A 23835-nucleotide genomic window follows, 5' to 3' on the forward strand; every position below is an offset into this window, starting at 1 on the left:
AGATTTTCTCCTAGTTGTCTTGTTTATTTTGGGTTTCGACACAGTATAGTCAGCCTTCCTTAACCATGAGTCCTGCATCTGCGGATTCCACCAATTGTAGCTTGAAAATATTTGGAAAAAAATGTGTCTGTACTGAACATGTACAGACTTTTTTCTTGTCATTATTCTCTAAACAATACAGCATAACAGCTATTTATATAGAATTTACATTGTGTCAGGAATTATAAATAATCTAGAGCTAATTTAACGTATATGGGGGGGATGTGTGCAGGTTACAGGTAAAACTATGCCATTTTATATCAGGGACTTGAGCGTTCGTGGGTGTTGGTGTCTGTGGGAAGTCCCAGGGTGAAGCCCTCATGGATACTGAGGAAAGATTCTAGTGCGCTGGTGGTTCTTCCTACTGAGTCAGCACCCGTCAGGGCATCCTTGGAAGAAGCACAAAGCCTCCCCTTCTCGGAGGATTGGTTCACTCTGCGGAGACCTTCCCTGTGGCCTCTGCACAATGTGACCATCTTCAGTTCTGAATTTTAGTGGTGATATGTTCTAGATATTCTTTCCCTTTTCTTCCCCTTTAACTCTTTGGAAACTAACGCGTCCTGCACTTGAAAGCAAGTCATGCCGGACCTGGGGCACTGACCTGGAGCTCTCTGGAGAGCACAACGTTTGAGAGGTCGAGGGGAGCAGGGCTGTAGCTGTTGCCCTAGGAAAGCAAAGGCAGAGTCACTGGGTTGCCATTATTTTTCTGGTTCTTATCAGCATCCCCAACTTCAGCTGTGAAAGATGTGGCCTGAAAAATCCCCAGGCTTCATCTTAGACAGTCCCACCTAGGATGCCGCAGGCAGAACACTCCCAGGTTCTCCATGGGTTCCATCGGCCGGGCGTGGGCCTCTGGGTGTGGCGTTGTACCTGGTTGGCCTGGGACACACTTCGAAGCTTCTCATTTTCCCGCTGTTGAACCAAGGCTTCTCCCTCTTTGGTCCTCTCCACAGTCCAGCCCACAGCTAGCATGGTTTTCAGGGACTCTCGGGCAGGCCAGCGATAAATTTCCTTCTCCTAGAAGAGAATTTGAGCAGAAGCACTTTGCAGAACACACCCCAGCATTCTCCCTGGCCCTTCTCCGCATGGAAGGTGGATCCCACTGTGGGTGGGGGTGCTAGTTAGCGCTAGCCTTCTCTCACAAGGTCAAAAGATCCTTTGCATCTTACCCAAAACGCAGTCTTTCTGGTGTTTTTAGGTATAAGATACTACAGTCTCTCCTGCCCTGGGAGGAAATGTGCCAGACATTATTAATGATATTATCTGCAATCTGTAGGTAAAGAACAGGAACAGGAGAGTGACTCCTCATGTTCTAGTAGTTGTTGAAGATGAGAGCTTGCCAAAATGCATCTGCATAAAGTTCTCCTGTGAGTTTGGGAAAGATAATTTATTAGATTTAGAATTCTTGTGGGCCAGGCGCTGTGGCTCATGCCTGTAATCCCAGCACTTTGGGAGGCCAAGGCAGGTGGATCACCTGACGTCAGAAGTTCGACACCAGCCTGGACAACATGGTGAAACCCCATCTCTACTAAAAATGCAAAAATTAGCCAGGCATAGCGGTGCATGCCTGTAGTCCCAGCTACTCGGGAGGCTGAGGCAAAAGAATTGCTTGAATCTGAATCCGGGAGGCGGAGCTTGCAATGAGCCAAGATTGTGCCACTACACTCTAGCCTGAGTGACAACAGTGAAACTCCATCTCAAAAAAAAAAAAAAAAAAAAAAAAAAAAGAATTCTCTTTTGGTCTATGTACAATTTAATAGATAGTCAACATGAATACAAAGATACATACACCATCCTTCACACGTGACACTAGGCCTAGGACTAAAGCTTACAAAGAATCTTACAGATTGCAAGATAAGAATTCAGAGTTGAGTTAAACCAAATATGTTAAGTAATCAATTTTTTTTTTAAGCAAGAGATGCGTTCTTTTAACCATATTTTCTTGAGGATTCTCTTCTCTATTACCTGTATCTTCCATGTATTAGAAATCATTTTTGGCTGGGCATGGTGGTTCACACCTGTAATTCCAGCACTTTGGGAGGCTGAGGTGGGAGGATTCCTTGAGGTCAGGAGTTCAAGACCAGCCTGGCCAACATGACGAAACCCTGTCTCTACTAAAAAATTACAAAAATTAGCTGGGCATGGTGGTGCATGCCTATAGTCCCAGCTACGTGGGAGGCTGAGGTAGGAGGATCACTTGAGCCTGGAAGGTAGAGGTTGCAGTGAGCCGAGATCATACCACTACACTCCAGCCTGGGTGACAGAGTGAGAGACCCTGCCTCAAAAAAAATAAAATAAATTATTTTTGTCTTTTTTCTTTCTTTCTTTTTTCTTTTTTTTTGAGATGGAGTCTTGCTCTGTCGCCAGGCTGGAGTATAGTGGCATGATCTTGGCTCACTGCAACCTCTGCCTCCCCGGTTCAAGCAATTCTCCTGCCTCAGCTAATTCTCCTGCCCAGCTAATTTTTATATTTTCAGTACAGACAGAGTTTCACCACGTTGGCCAGGATGGTCTCTATCTCTTGACTTTGTGATCCGCCCACCTCAGCCTCCCAAAGTGCTAGGATTACAGACGTGAGCCACCATACCCGGCTTGGCTGAATTTTCCCCAGCAATTTCACTGCGCCTTCTCCCTGCCCTGCCCTAACCAAACCCCTTCCTGGTTCAGTTCAGTTGCAGAACTACAAATGCATTTTGGCCCAGCCTAAAAGTGCTGAACGATGCTTCTTTCACCAATGGCCTCTGAAAGCCAAAGAACAGAAAGTGAGGCTGGGCTCTTGGAAGCTGGTCCTGAGGAGTTGCTCACTGGCAAGCTTGTGAACAGTTTACTGAGTCCTAGACGATGTTTTAGGGACTTGAGAGTGAATGTGCTCTGAACTCCTCTGAGCTCCTGATAAAATCACTCAAGGAAGGAAACAGCATGGCCACACAGTGTTACCACAGGCCTGTTTCTTACCTTCTCCGTTAACGTCTTGAAAGGCCTTATCAGTGGGTGGGTCTTCACGTTTTCATCCAGGGAAATCCCATATTTCCATCCACTCTGACTCTGTAGAAATGTTCTCAGTTCAAATATCCTTGGCACGCAAAGAACCCCACTACGTGACCCAAATCCCTGCTTCTATTCTCATGGAGCAAATGGAATAATGGATAGTGACAGGGCTTAGAAATTCTCTTCAAAAATGCCTAATTGATCCTTTCAGGCCATCAGGCTCTCTGCCTCCCGAATCTTGAACTCTGCTCTTTTATTCCTTGTTGTTTCAGTTGCTGTCCTCTCCACTTTCTCGCTTGTATTTCAGGCCCACTTAAAACAGGATGTTTCAAAAGGCCCTGGGAACAGTGCTTCTCAGGTTCGCGTACCCCCTTCGCGGGAAGAACAGAAGCTAGGACTGGAAGGCCTGGGAAGACTGGACCTGTTGCCACTGCCTGGAGGGGCCCATTTGGCTTGCAATCCTTGCCTGCCAGTGCCAGAGCAAAAGCGTAGTGATGTGTGCTTCCCAGAGTCACAGAAGTTTAAGAACTTTTAGGGTTATTCAACAAATATTGGGTGAATGTCTTCTATGGTACACATCAGACTCTGTCCTAGGCACAGTGGATACAGAGATAAGTAAGAGCCCCTGATTTCCATAACTCCACATCCCCAAGGCTTCTGGCTGTTGCTCTTTCTCAATCTCAGCTTCTGTCCATTTGTTAAATGTGTATATTTCCTAAGTTTCTATCCCTTCTCAAGAGACATATACTCCCTAGGTGATCCAATTTAGGCCTATGGTTTCAGTTACCACTGAGAAGAGACTAGTATCAAATCAAATACTTTCAGCGCAGAACTCCCTCCTAGTTTCAAACCTATTTAAGCTATGCTTGGATGTTCCACAGGCACCCCTCAAATTAATTCTCTACATGTCTCCTCCTCTCGGGTCCCCTGGATGAAGTGAACAGCCCCAGCTTACACTCACTTTCCAAGCCAATGACATGGGAGTCCTCCTTGACACCACTGCCTGTACCCCTCCCATCATTTGTCTGTCTGTCTGTCTCTCTCTCTCTCTCACCCACTTCCCTGCTTGTATGTTAGCTCAGGCCACCATTAGCTCTCACTGGGGTTACTGCAAGAGCTTCTTAAGTAGCCTCCCAGCCTCCAGTCTTGCTGCCTCTCCATGGATTAATTTTCTACCTTATTGTCTGGGGATATTTAAAAAATCACAATCATTTGTGGGCACTCTGCTGACTTCCAATGTTTCTGACTGCCAGCTGCCATCCTGGTAAAACCCAAGTCCTTTCAAATGACCTGTAAACCTAAAAAGGTCATCATGCTGACCTCTCCAGACTCATTTCTCACCCTCTGTCCCCATCCTACTCCACGTCCTATCTATACTGAACCATGGTTCCCTAAAGCCAAACTGTCTCTGGCCTCCCTGGGTCCGCACCTGCTGTTCCCAAGGCCTGCAGTGCTCTTACCTCCTTGTGACAGATGGCTCCCACTCATCCTTTAGCACATGCTGTAGATGTCACCAACTCTGGGCGATGTCCCTGGACCCCCAGTACTGGATTAGGGATTCCTATGTGTTCTAGTCCTGTGCTCATGCTCACCATAGCCCTGGACAACCTGCCCCACAATGGCTAGTTCGTTTTGGTTCTCCCACAAGATCATGAGGCTTTTGAGGTCAAGGAAAATACTCTTTTATTATAAGATCATCAGTGCCGCCTGGCAATGGTGAGCAGGCATGTATCTACGCCCTCATGAAGCTTACCATCTAGTGGCAGAAAGAGATATCAATCAACTATACTAGTAAATGTAAAACTGATAATTAGAATAAATGTATAGATGTGCAAATGTTATAAATACAAATACCTAAGCGAGCTATGAAAGTACTATGAAAGAGAAGGACAAGGTGCTCAGAGGGCCCAGAACTGAAAAATCTGGAAAAATGCCATCCTAGGAATTCATGCTTGGAGTGATATTTGCAGGATGAGTTGGTGAACGCTGTGAGCATGTGTGTGAGTACAGGCTGGTATCTGGCAGGCTTAGAGGAGGGTCTCTGGCACATGTAGTGCATATGAGAGAGAGAAAGAGAGAGAGTCTAAACTAAGGGGAGGCAGCTGGAGGGCAGAGGGCAGAGGAGATGAGGCTAGAGATGGTAGCAGAGGTCAGATCAGGCAGTGCCTACCGGGCCACACCAAAGATTCTGACCATTATCTTCAGAAGAGTTAGAAATTATGAAAGGATTTTAACAAGGAGAAAGGGCTGGGTAGGAAGAGCAGTGGTAGAATATGCATGACTCACTCTGTGTACTGAGGCTCTGACTTGCTTACACTATGAAGAACAGACTAGGCAAATGCACTTGGGGAGACCCGCAAGGAGCTTATGCCAGTCGTCTGGGTGAAAGGCGACAGCAGCTTGGACTGCAGTCATAAGAACAGAGACAAATAATACGGATGTACAAGAGACTCGGGAGCTCAAATCCACACGGTTGGGTGATGGCTTGGCTAATACTGTGGGCTCCTGGAGGTGACTATTCTCCCTAATTCATAGGTTGGCCAAATGGCCATAGGCAAAGAGTTCTTAGAAAATGCAGATGCTCGTAGGCCGGGCGCGGTGGCTCAAGCCTGTAATCCCAGCACTTTGGGAGGCCGAGACGGGTGGATCACAAGGTCAGGAGATCGAGACCATCCTGGCTAACACGGTGAAACCCCGTCTCTACTAAAAAAAAAAATACAAAAAGCTAGCCGGGCGAGGTGGCGGGCGCCTGTAGTCCCAGCTACTCAGGAGGCTAAGGCAGGAGAATGGCGTTAATCCGGGAGGCGGAGCTTGCAGTGAGCTGAGATCCGGCCACCGCGCTCCAGCCCAGGAGACAGAGCGAGACTCCGTTAAAAAAAAAAAAAAAAAAAAAGCAGATGCTCTAGAGCAAGGGCCAGCTGGCTCTGCCCCCTGAGCCAAATCTAGCTGACCACCTTTTTTTTTTTTAATTAATAAAATATGATTGGAATACAGGCACCCACTTTTGTTTATGTTTTCCCTGTGGCTGCTTTTATGCCACAGCAGCCGAGAGGAGTTGTTGTAATGGAGATGGTCTGGCTCTCGAAGCCTCAAATGTTGATCATTCAGCCCTTTACAGAACAGATTTGCCACCTCCTGCTTTAGAAGCATGAGGTATTAGCCCATTCTATAGTTACAATGATAGCTGTTACCATCAGCCCCCAGTAGACTCATGGAAGGATGAGCTGAGCCTACATCCACACAGAGGCTGAGCTGGTGGTACAAGGTGTTCCTTCTCTGCGGGCACATTGCATGGAGGTGGTTTTCTGTGGCTTTGCTGTGGACATGGGTCCACGGTCACACACTGTAGGCTGCAGCTGAGAAATGGCCCCAATCCTTAACTGGCTGCCCACAGGAATCCTGGATATCTTTGGCACAGTCTTCCCACTTTGCCTGCCAGTGTTAAAGGACTGACACGGCAATGAAACGTATTAAACAGCCTGACCTCATGCGGTGAGGAATTTTAAACACCAGATGGAGAGCCTTATTAATAAGGGAGTGTCTGGGAGTTCTACCATTGCCTGCCGTAAGAAGACAACTGAATGTCTTCCCTAGAATAAAATCCAGCCTTCCAGAAACATGCAAGGGTTAGGCTTTCAATTTCATTTTTTTTTTCCAATCTGCATTCAAATACAAAAACTGGATAGAAGCCTCCCCATTCCCATTAAGCATTTACATCAAATACATACAAGCCTGTGTGTGGGCACAATTCCAGTAAGGAAACGTTAAGAAAGAAGTTAACACTTCCCGAATTGATCATTTTCTTGAGAAACACAAAAGAAACACCAGCAGCTGCTGTCACCTATTTCTGTGACCTCCACCAACCCTGGGAAATTGCTGCTCAGAAACAATGAATGCTGTCGGCATGGAAAATCTGTTACTTCGACAAATCAGGCAGAGTTCCAGGACTGGCCCTTTTAATGTTCTTGGGCTGGTTTTCCCTCCTGACAATTGTCAGTTGGAAGATAATCCCTACCTTGTCACAGGCCCATTTATCATGTGAATGCTCAGCATACTTGGTGACGATGTATTCCAATTTTTCAGGCAGGGAAAAACTGTGAAACAAGGAAAAAAAATCACAACCTCCCCAAGCACTTCAGCCAGACATAGTAGAAGATGGTCAGAACTACCAATCAATCAGCTGTCAGAAGGTGGATGTGATCAGCCAGCCAATCCCAAAGCTAAAGTTGGACTCCAGGCACAGTGACATTCCTCAGTAGGAGTGGCATAGCCAGGGTGAGGTCATGGACACACCCAAGTCTAACCGTGGAACATCTCTGCAGGAGCCTTGGCTGTGCAGGCCTCCTGCCATGTGCTCTGAGTTCTCTTGGCTCCTGGGCCACACCCGTCTTGGTTAGACAGTGAGAATCCAAGGTAAATGGCCTGTCATCCTGTGGCTACAGTCTGGAAATGGCAGAAATGGGTAGCCAGAGAGCCGTATGTTATGAAATAGTGGTTTTCTACCTTTTGGGGCTCAGTGGCTCATGGCAAAATACTAGAATTTTGGAAGTACAGTAGACACCTATTTCTGTCTTCCTAGAAAATACCTCTGGTCCCTTCTGTTGGTATCGGCACCTGCATTCCCTTTACATTGCGTAGTCTTCTTATATTGCATGCAGTGTTATGTGAACTGTCACCAAGGGTGGGCATATGACTAGGCAAATCATACTTTCTCTCCATGGAATTTAAGTCTTGAGTTGGGTGAAACTAGGACAGTAAATTCTTCAAGGTGATTCACCCCATGGGGACACCTGAAGATTGTCGATTTCACTGTGCCTGATTCCAGTCCTTCCCTGGTGACTATGTGTGCTAAGGCCAGGTTGGCCTTTCACTAGATTTTGATAATGACCCCATATTCCTGCAAAAGGTGCTTTTCTCCTGAAGTAAGCCAGGGTTAATCTCCATTCTTCAAGGAACTATATTGATGTCATGGGTCTATTTGAATAAATCTGAACTCTCAAAATAACACAGAGTCACTTGCCATTAACACACAGTTGCTAGAGTATAATGTTCTCTCAGAATGTTTTCAAAAGCATCCAAGTTACTACGCCATTTGCTTTGTCTTTCTTTAACACTGTTACATTTTCATAGGCAGAGTTCTCCGAAGTGAGCACCTGCCTTTTTTGGCCCCAGCTTGATGGTTTACCATGCTCCTTACCTCTTCCTTACAGCAGTTTCAATTCTGTCCCACCATCCCACAGCTCAGAGCTCTTTCCAATGCAATGTGTGTTTAGTTATCCCAAAGATTACACATTATCAAAGCAGACAGTCCCCCTGGGAAGGGTTCAGGCTTTCATGTGAGAACTACTGCCATGCAAGACAGGTCCAAGGGGCTCATATAAGCTCAGGCTTCCTTCCCCTGCTCACCCTGAAGCAGTTTTAGAGCTCTTCATTTAAAATGCACCTGGAGCTGACCTGTATACCCTACAGCACATATTCATAACTGGGCAGAACTACTGCAAACCAAAACTTAGCAATATTTTGCCCAAGGGATAAGCACACCTCCATGGCCTAGTCAACACCAGTGAGAAATTCTGGAAAATTACAGGGAGAAATTAAAAGGCGCAATGGTAGGGCTATTCCGAAATTCCAGCATCCCTTGGCACGGCAAAGAGCAGGTCCAGCTTTTCCAGTGAGGACCCTATACTGTTCTGCCATCACACCCCAGCCTTGCCAGGACTCAGCTGACTGTTATTTATGGAGCTGTTGTGATGTACGATGCTATTAGAACCATATGAGCCTAATTCACCCAGAGCAAAGATTTTGTCAAAAAGCTCATTAATAAATTAATTGCATAATTTGTCAGAGTAGTTCTCTCACTGCCTCAAGGGACATTTATTTGTGGGAGCATCTATCTCTGGTAATAAATAAACCAACCCTTTCCTCCCCCACCAAAAGCCCAGAACATAGTAATACAGATATGTATGGATTAAACCTTGTGCCTGATGGGACTTGTCAAGAGAAATGATGAACAGTGTTGGCAGGAGGGAAAGAGGTAAAGCTCACATTTCTTGCTACCCTCTGGAAGAAAACATTGGTTACTGGACAAAATACAGGACCAGCTTAGAGATGATTCTGGACTCACTTCACAGTGTTGATAGGTTTGGGATCAAAGTTGCCATCTGCATCCACTGAGATCTGTTTCTCCAAAGTGGCTGTGATTCTGGTATCTAAATAATCCGGTGGCAAGGCCCCAGCTATAGCACTGAGACAAGGCAGGGCCATTCGGAAAAGATCTGGGTCATATTTCTGTGAGGGAAAAACAAGGCCATGTTAGCAGAGAAAGCAGAACCATGTCCTTAGACAGAACCATTCACTAATCAGCTGAAAACAGAAATAAAATACACGCATTTATCCAGGTTAACCAAAGCGAGAAATGTGTAACCCCTTAAATATTTTCTGGTGGAAATGAAGGTATCCTTGGAGGATGAAATAACACTCTATAAAGCCCTCAAGTCACCATTTGCTTTAAGTTGAAAAATCTTAAACAGGTTGAAATCAGTATCTCCTAAATGGTTAATTTCAAGACCACCTAAGGGTTAAAGTGACTAGTCACTAGGCCAGAAGTGACTATAAACTTGTCTGCTAAGGATGGTCATAGAAACGGACCCAACTTACAACTGGAGAGGGCATAGCAAGCTGTGCCAAGCTCTGTAATAGCTGATATGGGTCATACGTTGACATCAGCAGCAGGCTGCTCAATATCCATCATTCTCTCTTGAACCCAGCCAGAAATGAATTTCAGGCAAATAGCATGGGGTTGGGAAGAGATTTTGATCTGCTTATACTAGACCAATGAAATCCAGGGGTAAAGAAAATTTAAGTGCAGGTGAACGAACTATATGCGTGTTCTACATTTCTCTAAGAAACCCAGACCTACTCATTTTCTACCTTTAAAGTTGCTGACCTCACAAATTGGGTTAGGGGAAGTGGAGCAAAGTCTGAGTCAGAGCTCTACTTCAATCACACCGTTCAGTAAGGTCTGGGTTTCAGAGGCTCTGAGTTCTCACCCGATGCCTCCTCAAATGAGTGCCTGGGAAGAACCTCTCCCAGAATGGCTTAAGGTCTTCTGGAAATCCCCTGTCCCACCATCACAGCAGATGTCAGGACTTTTCCTCTTGGCTCGAGCCTAGTGAAGGCTGACAGACAGGAGCCGCACCAAAACAGGGGGAAGTGAATGGGGAGATAAGGGATCGAGACTGACATCAGATGATGTGTGTGTCATTTACTCTGGTAGTCACTTTCCCATGCACAGCTTTGTGAATGTGAAAATTTATTCAACTACTCCGAGGCTTTTCTTCACCTGTAAAATAAGGATTTTAAGAGTTTCCATTTCAGAGAGATGGGCAAGAAGTAGTGTCATATGTTTGTGAAGTACTCAGCACAGGTCCTGGCAAATGGAACGCTAAATAGGTGATGGCTGTTATTATCTATAGGTGCTGAGGCACTGAGATGCTCTCTTTTTGTTCAGAAAGTACCGTCATTACCTTATGGGAGAGAGAGTCAAAAATCCCCCAGAAAAGCTTCTCCGTTAGGTGCAGCTCTTCTTCCACAGCTAGCCCATAGCTCCCCCATCCTGAAGGCAGGCAGTAATACTTCCAGCACTGTTCATAGTGATTCGTCAGAAGCTGGGAGGTTCAGAACAGGACAGACCAGCGGGGTGGGGTAGCGAAAGTCCACGGGCATCAAAAACATGCAGGAGAGAATAAAATAGCAAGCAGAGACCATGAGAATGAAACATGTGAAACAGCTGGGCTGTCGACAAAGAGGCCCTTCAAACACCGCTGGGAACAGTCTGCTCTCTGCCTAATGAGCTTGAGCCTGAGCGGAGCTGCCTGATTAATTCTTGTGCCTCCTAATGTGCCCCTAGCAGTTACTGGAAAATGGAGAGGAGCCATTTCCAGTTCAAACGAGAAAGTGCTACCTTCTGAAAGTAGTCACCATGTGCTGTGCTAGCCAGTCAGGGGTGGAAAGAATTTCTTCTGGGACCTTTGCTTGTAATTCTGGGAGATCTTGGGGGAATGCTGACATGGGAAGAGGATGGTGGGCTGCAAGTTGTGGGTCTGAAGATTTTCTCTCATCAATTACTACCCGTTGTTTCCTTGTCCCCACTCCCCGGGCCCCCTCCCTCCCTCTCCCCTCTCTCTCTAGTGATTTTACAGCAGTTTCACATCTTGCCAGTAGAGGGCAGAAGTTACCGGTAATGTTTCCATCCCAGCAGGTGTGATTGATCCACGTCCTCCAAGAAAAATCCCACTGATAGATGAGAGGTAAAAGTGAGCTTATTGAGTGATATCAATAATGCCTCTTCAAAGCCAGTATCCAGCTGGCAGCAAAGGCTTGCAGAGGAAGCAACACCAAATTAAGCTGTGCACACTATGGTTTTCGGTTAAAATATTTTCTTTTTTTTGTGATTAAAACTGCGGCTGCTAGAGAGAAGAATTAGCCCTTAGAGGACTGTGGAATCTCTGAGAACATACAAACTGTTTTCTGCCTGGGATGGAGACAGGGGATTCAATTAAAGCTCTCTGGGAATTCTGGTTAGCCCAGTAAAATGCTGCCCGAAATGCTTGCTTGGACTATAAAGAAAAGTGCTGTTAAAATCATTAGGTAGGATTTTCAGGTGTGGCTAGCCGTTGCTAACACTTTTGCATATGGGAATATGGCAGGTGCCTCAGAGATAAAAGGTAAAAACACTGTCTGCTTGGGTGGATGGCTGATTCTGGTGCCCTCCCACCAGGCCCAGATGCCGCCAGTGATAAAATGTTTGTAATTTATGAGAAAACCAGAAACAAGACAATAAAAAAAGGGAAGGCCAGGCATGGCAGTTCACACCTGCTGTAATCCCAGCACTTTGGGGGACTGAGGAGGGAGGTTTGCTTGAACTCGGGAGCTCAAGCCTGCAGTAAGCCGTGGCTGTGCCACTGCACTCAAGTGTGGGTAAAAGAGTGAGACCCTGTCTCAAAAAAAAAATAATAATAAAAGAGAGGAGTCTGTGGTCTTTTTATTAAGAAAGAGAGCCAGGCGCAGTGGCTCATGCCTGTAATTCCAGCATTTTGGGAGGTTGAGGCAGGTGGATCACTTGAGGTAAGGAGTTCGAGACCAGCGTGGCCAACATGGTGAAACCCCGTCTCTACTAAAAACAAACAAACAAAAATTAGCTGGCCATGGTAGCATGTGCCTGTAATCCCAGCTACTCAGGAGGCTGAGGCAGGAGAATTGCTTGAACCTGGGAGGTGGAGGTTGCAGTGAGCCGAGATCACGTCACTTCACTTCAGCCTGGGTAACAGAGCAAGACTCTGACTCATCAAAAAAAAAAAAAAAAAAAAAAAAAGTAGAAAACAAAGATTTCTTACAAACAAGAAAAGCACAAAACAGTATGGAATAGAAAAGGGACATTTTAATCAATTTAATGAAAAACCACAGGGCCTTCAAAGCTTTTTGAGATGAACACATTCTGAAAACCTAATTACAGCGGGAAAGCACAAAATCTAAGTCCCCGTATTAACTGCGGCTAAATATCAACCAGTCAGTGGAAAGCAGTTAAAGAAAACTGGAGCAATTTTCTTCAACCTCGACATTCAAGAAAGGACATGGTTTTGTGGGATGTATCTTGTTAGCAAACCATCAACTTAAGGGAGTCAAACCCATTCAGCATGTATTTTTCCCTCCAAATTGCAAAGACATCACATATGACCAGGCAAGTTTCCTGTGCAGTAGACTGTATTTCTGTAACAATAGTGACGTTTACCTTGAGAGGCATTTTGCAGTATTCATTGAGTTGGGGCACATCAAAAACGAGGCGTCGCAGGAGCTGCTGTAACATGGAAGGCCTCAAGTGACTGCAGTAGGAAATAAGAAACATAGAAAAATAAAATGAGAACGTAAGAAAAGCAATAAAGGAGGAATGAAAGAAACGCTCAACAATAAGCATATTACAGCCAAGAAAACATTTCCTAATACACAAGATCTCGGATAAATAAGAGTAGATGATAAAACACTTGAAAACAGTATAGTTAAAATTCAGAAAAAGAGTGCTAACGAATTGGGATACCCAAGGTGGAACTCTAATTGCTATGTGACAAAATGTGCTAGGATATATGCATACTCAAAATATAATCACTGATTATGTGCAAAGAATAGAACAGAAAGAAGGTGCAGCTCATGTTTTAGTCATCTCTAAGGCCCCCTGAACTCTGCAGAGGGAGAAACTGGAGTTGAGCAGCTGCACAGGTGGACTCTGAGGCCACCTACTGGTGTGATTTGAAGAGAACTTTAAAGCCCTGTGCCTTACGACCTGGTGCATGAAATTCTCACTACTGGAATCATTTGTTTGGGGTAAGGCTTTGTTCTCAAAACAACTCCATTAATAGGCAATACAGTAACTATTTAAAGAATAATCTATCAAATTACAGAGTTCATGGCACAAATAAATTTTGAGGTAGAGAAAGGAGAGGGAAGCAACACGGATTTTGCTTTTTTACACTGCCAAACTTTGAAAAAACCTAGTGGAACCTATGGTTTTCGCCAGAGAAAGGTGTACACACATAAACACATTTTGATATATAAGTTCAGCTCATGAATCCCTGGATTTTTTCCACTATTGCCTAAGGAGCTACGGAGGTAAAGCTAACACTCCTTTGTTGAATGTTGGAATGCCAGGGAAGAAATCCTTGGAGCATCTACAGTAAGAAGAATGTATGCAGATGGAGAACAAAAGTCATCTGTTTCACAACTGTTTCTGGAGCTGGCCTTGTGATAAAAAGCCCAGGGGTGAAAATACACAGTAAGTAGCCTTGTCTCAGAATCTAATAGTTAGAATGCAAAAATTACTCAATGTTTCGCATTATTATCCAGTTCATCAGCAATTATCACCTAAGATTCACTAACTTGAATACAAGCAAACAGTGCAATAAATCTGTAATTCTGCGAATTCCTGACTTATTAAAATAAACAATGAAATAACCTAGTTAAGTATCAGTTTGCCTGCTACATCTGGAGCTCAAGTGATCAAGAAGAAAAGCTCTAAAAGTACAGTAATAGGGCTGTGAGCTCTACTTTCTGTTTGATGTAAAATTCTAATTTCTTGGCCAGGTGCGGTGGCTCACGCCTGTAATCTCGGCACTTTGGGAGGCCAAGGTGGGCGGATCCCCTGAGGTCAGGAGTTCGAGACTAGCCTGGCTAACATGGTGAAACCCCGTTTCTACTAAACATACAAAAAATTAGCTGGGCATGGTGGCGGGCCTGTAATTGCAGCTACTCAGAAAGCTGAAGCAGGAGAGTCACTTGAACCTGGGAGGTAGAGGTTGTGTTGAGCTGAGATCGTGCCACTGCATTCCAGCCTGGGCAACAAGAGCAAAACTCTGTCTAACAACAACAACAACAAAAGCCGGGCGCGGTGGCTCATGCCTGTAATCCTGGCACTTTGGGAGGCCGAGACGGGCGGATCACGAGGTCAGGAGATCGAGACCATCCTGGCTAACACGGTGAAACCCCGTCTCTACTAAAAATACAAAAAATTAGCCGAGCGTGGTGGCGGGTGCCGGTAGTCCCAGCTACTTGGGAGACTGAGGCAGGAGAATGGTATGAACCTGGAAGGCGGAGCTTGCAGTGAGCCGAGATCGCACCACTGCCCTCCAGCCTGGGTGACAGAGCGAGACTCCGTCTCAAAAAAAAAAAAAAAAAAAAAAAAAAAAAAAAAATTCTAATTTCTCCCAAGTCTCATTCTTTAAAAGTATTTGCAGCTCAAATCAGTCTCACCAGTGTGACTTTGTTATTAGGAAACAGCTTATGTTGGGAGGCAGGACTCCTTGGTTGGTATGGTTTCTAAAATACACCCAGAGTTCAGCTCTAGCAAAAGTGAGAACAAGATCTGCAGCTGCTATTGATGCATTACCAGCCAATTACAAATTAAAGCTGATAGAAAGGATTTCTTTGGTGCAAACTCATTATTTATTCCATTTTATACCATTAAGAAATTAGAGGCTCATAAAAACAAATAATGGGGCATTAATCTTCCTTTTGAAGTGGCAAAGTGCAAAACCTCGGTACCTTATTAACTCCTCGAGGTTAATTGGTGTGTCCACTGAAACTTGTCTCTCTTGAAAGATCAAAAATATTCTAATGAGCTTAACTGTCTGCCAGTTATCATCAAAATCTTGTGTTGAATGAAGCAGTATCATAATATCGGGCCTGGTTTTGGAAGGAGATCTCTGGGAGAAAACTCTTTTTGGGGCCTGGGTCAAAGCCTCCTTCCCATCAACCAACCTTTCCTCTCCACCCCAAGAAAATAATACTATGCAATGACACAGCTTGTCCCATAAAGCACTTCAAGCCTGTACGCCTTAGACGACACAAAGACAGCAGATATAGGTTAATTTTAAAAAGTATTTTAAACATAGTGATCATTGTTATATTTGAAATATAAGCCAGAGACTATCCTTTTTAAAACATTTTAAAACTTTTGTGTAACAGGCTTTTTCAGAGCAGTTTTAGGTTCACAGCAAAACTGAGCAAAGGGTACTGAGAGTTCTCATCTATCTCTGGCCCCATACAGGCGCAGCTTTCCCCATTATCATTATCCCCCACCAGTGGAACATTTGTGACAACTGATAAACTTATACTGAAACATCGTTATCACCCACATTGCATAATTTACATTAGAGTTCACTCTTGCTGTTGTACATTCTATCGGTTTAGACAAGTATTTAATGACACACATCCATCATTATACTGTTTTTCCACTGCTCTAAAAATTCTCTGTGCTCAGCCTGTTCATCTCTCCCTCCCCCAACCCCTGACACCACTGATCTTTTCAGTGTTTCCTTAGCTTTGCCTTTTCCAGAAAGCCATATAGTTGGAATCATACAGCACGTGGTCTTTTCGGATTAGCTTCTTGCACTTAGTAATATCGGTTTAAGGTTCCTCTGTAGTTTCATTGCTTGAGAGCTCATTTCTTTTTAGCACTGAATAATATAGTCCATGGTCTGATGTACCACAGTTTATCCATTCGCCCACTCAAAAACATCTTGATTGCTCCCAAGTTTTGGCAATTATGAATAAAGCTGCTACAAGCATCTGCATACAGGTTTTTGTGTGGACACAGTTTTCAACTCATCTGGGTAAAAACCAAGGAGTGAGATAGTTGAATCACGTGGTAAGAGTATGTTTGGCTTTGTAAGAAACTGACAAACTGCCTTCCAAAGTGACTGTACCATTTTCACTCCCACCAGCAATGAATGCGAGTTCCTGTTGTTCCACATCCTTGCCAGCATTTGGTGGTGTCAGTGTTCTGGATTTTGGCCGTTCTGATATGTGTGTAGTGCTATCTCACTGCTGAGATTACCTTTTGGTGTGATGTTCTACTCACATCCATGTGAGGACCGAGGAGTTGTTTTTTCTAGGTAGCCCTAGCTCCCCAATGCACAGTAATTTCTTCTGTGATTAGAAAAGAACTCATTCAACAAGAAATCAAGACCATACTCAGCTGGCCCCTAACGGGGGAAGCCTGTTGATCCTCTCTCCGGAGCGACCTACAGCAGTGGTTTCTAATCTTGACGACGTATTGGAAACACCCGGGAGGCTTCAAAAGCTGGAATCTTGGGTCCCATCCCTAACAGTTTTGACTTTTTGGGCTGGGATGTGGCCTGGGCACTGGGATATTTATTCTGTAACTCAGCAGGTATTTCTGATATGCAGCTGAGAAGGCAACACACTGGCTGAAAAATGGCAGATCATACTACTGGCCTGTGCTGCTAAGACCTGCTGTTGAAAGGGTCGTCTTCCTTGGATTCTACAAGACTTGACTTAGATTCCTGAGGACCCAAGGCTCTTGGGGTGACTTTACCTTTTGTCCTCAGCTGGCTCTGATGCCCATCTGCAGTCGTAAAAATTACTGCCTTTATCTCCCCATGGTGACTGGAGGTTTTTTTCTTTGATTTGCTGCTGGTCTTGGGAGGCCTAGAGGTAGGGTCACTTTTATTCACACTCAGAGTCCGGCTTCCATGTAAGATGTGCTCATGTAGAGGGCAGACACATCTGCTTCTGGCTCTATCTTGAGAATGAAGACAGCCCTTAATCTGAACACTTTAGGCTTGAAATAGTCTTCTGGTCCATCAACCGTAGCGGGTAAAGCCTGAGCTGTGCCCTCTCCCTTCCCCAAAGGGAAAGATTTTGCCTGTGGCAAATAGGGGAGCCAAGCACATCCTAGGAGATGTCTGGGGGAGGGCTGGTGTATGACAAAGGCCTGGAAGCTTCCTTAGCCTAGACCACCAGTTTTTAGATTACAAAGTAAAATGCAGTTGACCTGGATACATACACAGGAGTAACAGCAGATGATGTGTACTTACTTGCAAATGGCAAGCAAACATTCTTCTATAGTGTCCCTTTGTGCTTTGGTGAGGGAACGTCCCTTGGAAAGCCTGTATATCGTCTGCAGTGTGGAATCAATCAGAGAGGTGCAGTGTTCTGTTCCGGCAAAGAGAGGGGCACACCTTGTGAGGAGCGGGAGCACAGCAGAACATATATACCTATTTAGTGCAAGCGCAGCCTCTGTGGTGCTCAGCGAAACCTAGGGAAAGATTGGGACACAGGTTAATCACCCTGAGGAACAGGGCAAAGCTGGCTCTGCACTGAGTTCCCACGTAGCAAGCTGTGGGAGCTTATATATGTCCACATTGCACAGCAAGGCAGTGAATAACTTTCTACCTTATTAGCAGTTCTATTTTTCTTTTTGCATTTTCTTTTTTTTTTTTTTTTTTGAGACGAAGTCTTGCTCTGTCGCCCAGGCTGGGGTGCAGTGGCCGGATCTCAGCTCACTGCAAGCTCCGCCTCCCGGGTTCACGCCATTCTCCTGCCTCAGCCTCCCAAGTAGCTGGGACTACAGGCGCCCGCCACCTCGCCCGGCTAGTTTTTTGTATTTTTAGTAGAGACGGGGTTTCACCATGTTAGCCAGGATGGTCTCGATCTCCTGACCTCGTGATCCGCCCGTCTCGGCCTCCCAAAGTGCTGGGATTACAGGCTTGAGCCACCGCGCCCGGCCTCTTTTTGTGTTTTCAATGAAAAAAAATCAAGTTAAAAGAAAAAAAAAATCAGAAAAAAATAATAACAAAGGCTAGCCGGCTCTAAGTCTTCCCAAATGATCCTGTAAATATCTGTTCCCTTCAAAATAATTTTGAACTCATTAAAATCAGCTGATGACCAGTCTAACCCAACATTTTGATGCTTGCAAAGTCTAGTTGCCAGGATACTACATTATTATTCTGGTTTTCGCTCTTTTCTCACCTACCAGGGACTCACACACTGTTATCTTACGACTGTAAGATTAGTGAATGGTTGTAGGCCAAGCAGTTTCTCAAATTCACCAGTTTTGTGAAAAAGTGGAACTCTGACTCCTTTCAGTTAATTGGTGAGCGCTGTGAGCACTTCACAATCAATACTGGCATGAGAGTAGACCCCACTAAAGGGAACCTAACTCTGCATGGGCAACGTGGAAAAGGAACAGAAACTTGGGTCCTTCTACTCAACTCTGACACAACTCTTGCTCACGATGTTCTTTTATGTACATTTAGATGGATGAGTTGAATACAAGGAAAACCCATTTAGTGACACTAAATAACCAAAGTGCACTTTACCACCATCTTTGAAAGTTGTAGAACTTCAAAAGAAACCTGGAGATCCACAGAGATGAAACAGTACCATTTCCTGTGATTACTGCAGTCATTCTATCTGTAACACACTTTGTATAACTTATGATTTGAAAAACCATTTTCTTTGAATGATATGCATTTCTCGTTGTTCCTATAAGTTATCTAAATTATCAAGTTTGTCTCCTAGAAACTTCAGTAATCATGCTGGGAGAAACAGCTAATCTTCCACATTTATCACTGTAATATACAGAGCTAAAATGAGAAAGGACAGAGCTTTGATTTCAGTAGATTATACGTTTTCAAAAGAGAATGCATGAATGTCTATGTGTTAATGAACTGAATATAACACCTTTTCGTTGTAGATGGTGTTTGGACAAACACGTGATTGCACACCAGATACCAGAATAGCATTTGCTGTTTATCATTAAATTATCTGATCAGGAAGCCTGAGGAGATCCCATGAGTTAAGAAAATTATTTTTAAAATCAAGTAATTTATAGAAAAGTTCAAAACAACAGCAGTGGCAGAAGCACTGTTATAGTTATTCAAAAATAATTAATTCTTCAAAAATAATTATTCATAATTATTCATTATGAATAAACAATTATTCACTGTTTTATTATATCAAAACGTTGGGTTAGACTGGGTTATTCAGTATTAGGGATCGTATACTCTAATACTGTCATATATACCATTTATCATCTCCCTACCACACGTGGGAATGTAACTCCCATTCAGGTTGGGGCTCGTATGTATTTCCATTTCTGGATAACCCGTGCAGGTGGAATCTCCATCCAAGTGAAGGTGTTTGCCGCTGACAACCCATCACAGAGCTCAGATTTCTATCTCTGTTGGACACCAGGTGGAGCCTTTGAGAAACCGTCTAACTAAAAACAACCCTAAACTGGCAAGATGATTTTTAGACTTACACTGATCTAGTTTGTCTTTTCTCCTTGGACCTAGGACTCCTGGTGTACCTTTTTCTGCTTAGTTCTGACTTGTAGCATCTTGTATCTGAGTATTGTAACTCTAGGGGCCTCTTCTCTTGATGTTTGTTGATGGTGAACTACCTTATCTATCTCACCCTTGATTTCCAAACTTATATTTGCCTTTGTCCTCATGTACTGACGTTCGTCATGCCCCTCACTTCAGACCTATCCATCCTGGTGGTCAGTATATGAAACTATGAAGTGAGAGTAGGAAGAATAATGTCAGCCTATAATGTTGCCAGCCAGCCTTTTTCAAAGGCAATGGAGACACGGTCTCACCAGAGGGTGCTTTTGTCCCCCCAGGGGACATCTGATGATACCTGAAATTGATTTTGGCAGGGATTCGGGGTGAACTGGGGTGCTACTGATACCTAGTGGGCAGAGGCCAGGGATGTTGCTAAATATTCTAAAATGCACAGGATAACCCCTTACAACTTACTGTCAAGGTTAAAAAAACTGCAATTGAGGGAGTTGGATTTGGGGTCAAATTTACCTATATCTAAGTCTCTGACTCAATAAATTACCATCTTCCATTGCATGATACCTCTATTTTCTCACCCATTAAAGTAAGCTATTAAAATGTAATTGGTGAGTAAATAGAAAATATTTGCTTCTAAGTCCAACATTACTAATTTTACAATGATGGGAACAATAATTTTTGTTATTTTTGCAACTTACTGTATCTAGAGAGGCAGAAGCTCTCAGGTCAGGTAAAAATCCAACTTCCAGCAAGTGGAGCAGAAAAGTTTGATCCTTAATGCCATACACGCGGTCCAAGAACAGCACCATAGGTGCCTTGTGGTCAGGGCAGAAGTTGGCCGCCATATCTGGCTCACTGACCGACCCATCTGAAAGACACATAGAAAATGTAATTTCCCTTTTTCTATCTCCGGAGTCTCAAAAGGTAACACAGAGCTTGTCTGTCTACAGCTTGTTCTCCTTATAAGCGACAGGAAGTTTGGAAAAATACAGATGGAGCATCTCCAATCCAAAAATCTGAAACCTGAAACGTACCAATATCTGAAATTTTTGGGCACCAACATTATGCTCAATGGAGATGCTTCTCAGAGGATTGTGGATTTTCAGATTTGAGATATGCAACTGGTAAGTGTGGTGCAAAGATTCCAAAATCCAAAAACATCCAACACACTTTTAGTCCCAAGCATTTAGGATAACGAATACTCAACCTGTACAGTGCTGTGCTGAAGGCAGCTTGTACTTCGTTGAAAAGCCAGTTTAAAATTCTAGCCAGTTGTTAAACATGGCTCATTATTAAAAATTAGAATTTACAATTAAGTAGATATTTAAAAAAGGTAACAAATACTAGAACTCCTTACTTCCTAATTGTTTCACGGTGAACTATACTCTCGAGGTTTTCGGCATCAATTGTATTTGTGTGTTGGAAATGCGATCTCATGGTGTGCCATGTGCATTCTCTTCCCAACTCTGTGTTCAGTGACATTACATTGGTAGCTTGAAATCGGCCATGGTGAGAATGCTTACGCTACAGAAATGGGCAAATGCTAGGATCTGGGCTTGATTTCTTGCTTTGTTGATTTGAAACATAAGTAAGTGAGGGAGAAAACATTAATGAAGGCAGATTAAGTTTAATATGTCATGTCTGTAGTTCTTACATCATAAATAGAACAAACTTCAAGGATATCTTGTTGCAATATTTGGAAATAATCGTCTGATTTAGGTGAAATGTAGATCAGGTCATCCAAGAATTCTAACCTTAATTAAGAGGTTCGAAGGTGAAGTGGGGAAATACTATGAAGAAAATAGAAGCTGCTTGAGCTGGAGAGTAAAGACAGGATTTCGAGTGAGGACAGAAAACAATCTTCCTCTTCCTGTTTTGTTTACACTAAAAACTAGGAAAGAGGACCCCCAAACGAGCACGCTATGGCCACAGCATATTTAAACACTGTACTGGAAAGGTGTGGGACTTCATAAGGAACCCTGAGAGGCACAGAGATTAAGTCTGAGCCACCCCGGACCCTCGTCCTGCCCAGGAATCAGCGTCAGGCTCCAGAGCCAGAGAGAAGGGGCCTTCCAGACTGCAGGCTATGGCCTCTCCTGCCCCGTGTACCAGGCGGAGCTGGGCCTGAAAGGCTGAGACTGACTTCCTCTCACACATGCCTGGTGTGGTGGGATATTAGTTAGTGTTTTGTGTTTGGGAAACACTGAGTTCAACATCTAATTTGCTCTATCTTAAGTTTTCTCAGAGACATTGTTTTACTGTGCTTATGCCATGTGATGTATTCTACAGCATTTCCTAAACTTATTTGACTCCAGGCTGCTTATTAATATGTACACCTATTAGTATCTCCCACAGAAACCTTCTGTGGAATATCAGTTTGGGAAACATGGCAACAGGTTCGAATCATACTTTTTCAATTCCTCCGTGAGCCTGGATAATGGGTGGGGTGACTCAGAGAAACAACACTTCGGGGAGAGTGTAAGTTTTGCAAAGATAAGACTGACTGATGTCAAATGTCACAGGTAGCATTTGGGGAAAACAGTTTATGATCCTCAGCTAGGAGGCGTGTGACTGTGGCTGGAGCGACTGTGTGGGGGCCCGTCTGTCTGTGCTCCCCACTGCCTACACAAGCTGGGGGAGCCAGGGGAGAAGGAAAAGGGAGGCCGTGGGGAGAGCTTTTGCTTGTCCCATTCTGTCAGCCTCCCTCACAGGGTTGGCGTGCTCACAGGAGGACAGCGAGGTCTGTCTGTCCCTGTGGGACACAGGGACACTGTCTTGACACAGACGAGAGAGCGGACTGAAGTCATTACTTCCAAATTATTTCACTATGAACTATACTCGTGAGGTTTTTTGCATCAATTGCACTTGTGTGTTGGGAATACAATCGAATGTGCCATGTCCATTCTCTTCCCAGCTCTGTGTTCAGTGGCATCACTCTGGTGGCTTGGAATTGGCCATGGCGAGAAAGTTTACACCATGGGAATGGGCAAACGCCAGGAGTCGGGACTTGATTTATCGTTTTGAGACTCCTTCTCGAGAAGACAAGAGAGCAGCTGGCTAGAGCCTAGAGGAGAAAACTCACCCCAGGAAAAGAGCAAGACACTTGCCCTGTGCAGCCTGCCCTGCGAGTCAGGGCCTGGGGGCCGTTGTGCTGGGGACAGAGTCCTGCCCGGAGCCAGTGGCTGCTTCAGCCTGCAGTCACTCCCCTTACCTTTGTTAAGGGAGGGCAGTTTCAAGGGGATGCTGATGATCCCAACCAGGTCTTCTGTGGGGACCAGGGAGCGCAGTATGGACCTGATGCGGATGGCTTCCCCCTTTCCTGTCTGGATGAGCTGGAAGAGAGGGTGGAGAATGACATGAGATAAGTGAGGTTCCCACATCTCGCTCCACCCCACCTCCAAACCTCTGGTAGCAAAATGGCTTCAGGGCAGGGGTCCATTTCCATGTTTCCCTAATTGCTACAGACACTTGTGGCCACAGGGAAAGAGGAGAGTGGTCTCTTGATTTTCCAGAAGAGGTGCTACTGAGGAAATAACTGACTGAAGAGGTTGCTAGATGCCTTTGCTGTTATTAAAGTGGCCATGAGGTTGTGATCAGGTCCCAGGAATAAGTACACGGCCTGGTGGTGGCTTCTCAGTGTGACTGCACTGCCGGAAGCTCTTGGTGGCCATGACAGAACTGTGGACAGTGTGGCCACAATGCGAGACTCTAGAATTCTGTTAAACGTAGAAATGGGTTATGAATTTAAATTTCTAAGAGTTTGATGAATGCTGGGGATGACAAGTGGGCAAAACGGGCATAGAGAATGTCAGAGAGAACTTGAGGTGCTCAGGGGCGTTATCCGGGCATGAACAGCCTGATCCACCCTGACACTGATGAACCAACCAGCACGCACAGGGGTGTGCATGCATATCCCCCTGCACATGTAGTCTCTGGCTGGGTGTAGCAGGCGTTCAGCTGGGAACTGAATGTCATAGCTCAGGGTCAGACAGTCCCCAGGTGGGTTGGATGGTATGCTGAGATATGATGCTTGGTGCCACCCGGGAAAGCAGAAGGCCTGCCCACCCACCCTGGTGCCACCTCCATCCCCAAGGGTAGAGAAGAGGTGGTTGGTGATGATGGCATCCTTCCCTCACCACTGACGGAGCAGGAC

General features: G+C 44.7%; 1 protein-coding gene across 2 annotated transcripts in view; it reads right to left on the reverse strand.

Annotated features, from left to right (window-relative positions):
- RYR3 (ryanodine receptor 3) overlaps window positions 1-23835 on the reverse strand; it is a 407410-nt gene that overhangs the window by 127099 nt on the left and 256476 nt on the right. For both annotated transcript variants that reach the window (XM_030930996.1, XM_030930995.1), the window contains exons 45-54: window positions 22894-23014; window positions 20381-20550; window positions 17415-17635; window positions 12818-12908; window positions 10554-10694; window positions 9152-9315; window positions 7043-7121; window positions 2995-3084; window positions 910-1056; window positions 641-703 (exon numbers count right to left, since the gene is read on the reverse strand). In XM_030930996.1, coding sequence (XP_030786856.1) covers window positions 641-703; window positions 910-1056; window positions 2995-3084; window positions 7043-7121; window positions 9152-9315; window positions 10554-10694; window positions 12818-12908; window positions 17415-17635; window positions 20381-20550; window positions 22894-23014 — 1287 coding nt within the window. The remainder of the gene's footprint in view (window positions 1-640; window positions 704-909; window positions 1057-2994; window positions 3085-7042; window positions 7122-9151; window positions 9316-10553; window positions 10695-12817; window positions 12909-17414; window positions 17636-20380; window positions 20551-22893; window positions 23015-23835) is intronic.

Source organism: Rhinopithecus roxellana, chromosome 5 (genome assembly GCF_007565055.1).
Source record: "Rhinopithecus roxellana isolate Shanxi Qingling chromosome 5, ASM756505v1, whole genome shotgun sequence".
NCBI classification, from domain to species: domain Eukaryota; kingdom Metazoa; phylum Chordata; class Mammalia; order Primates; family Cercopithecidae; genus Rhinopithecus; species Rhinopithecus roxellana.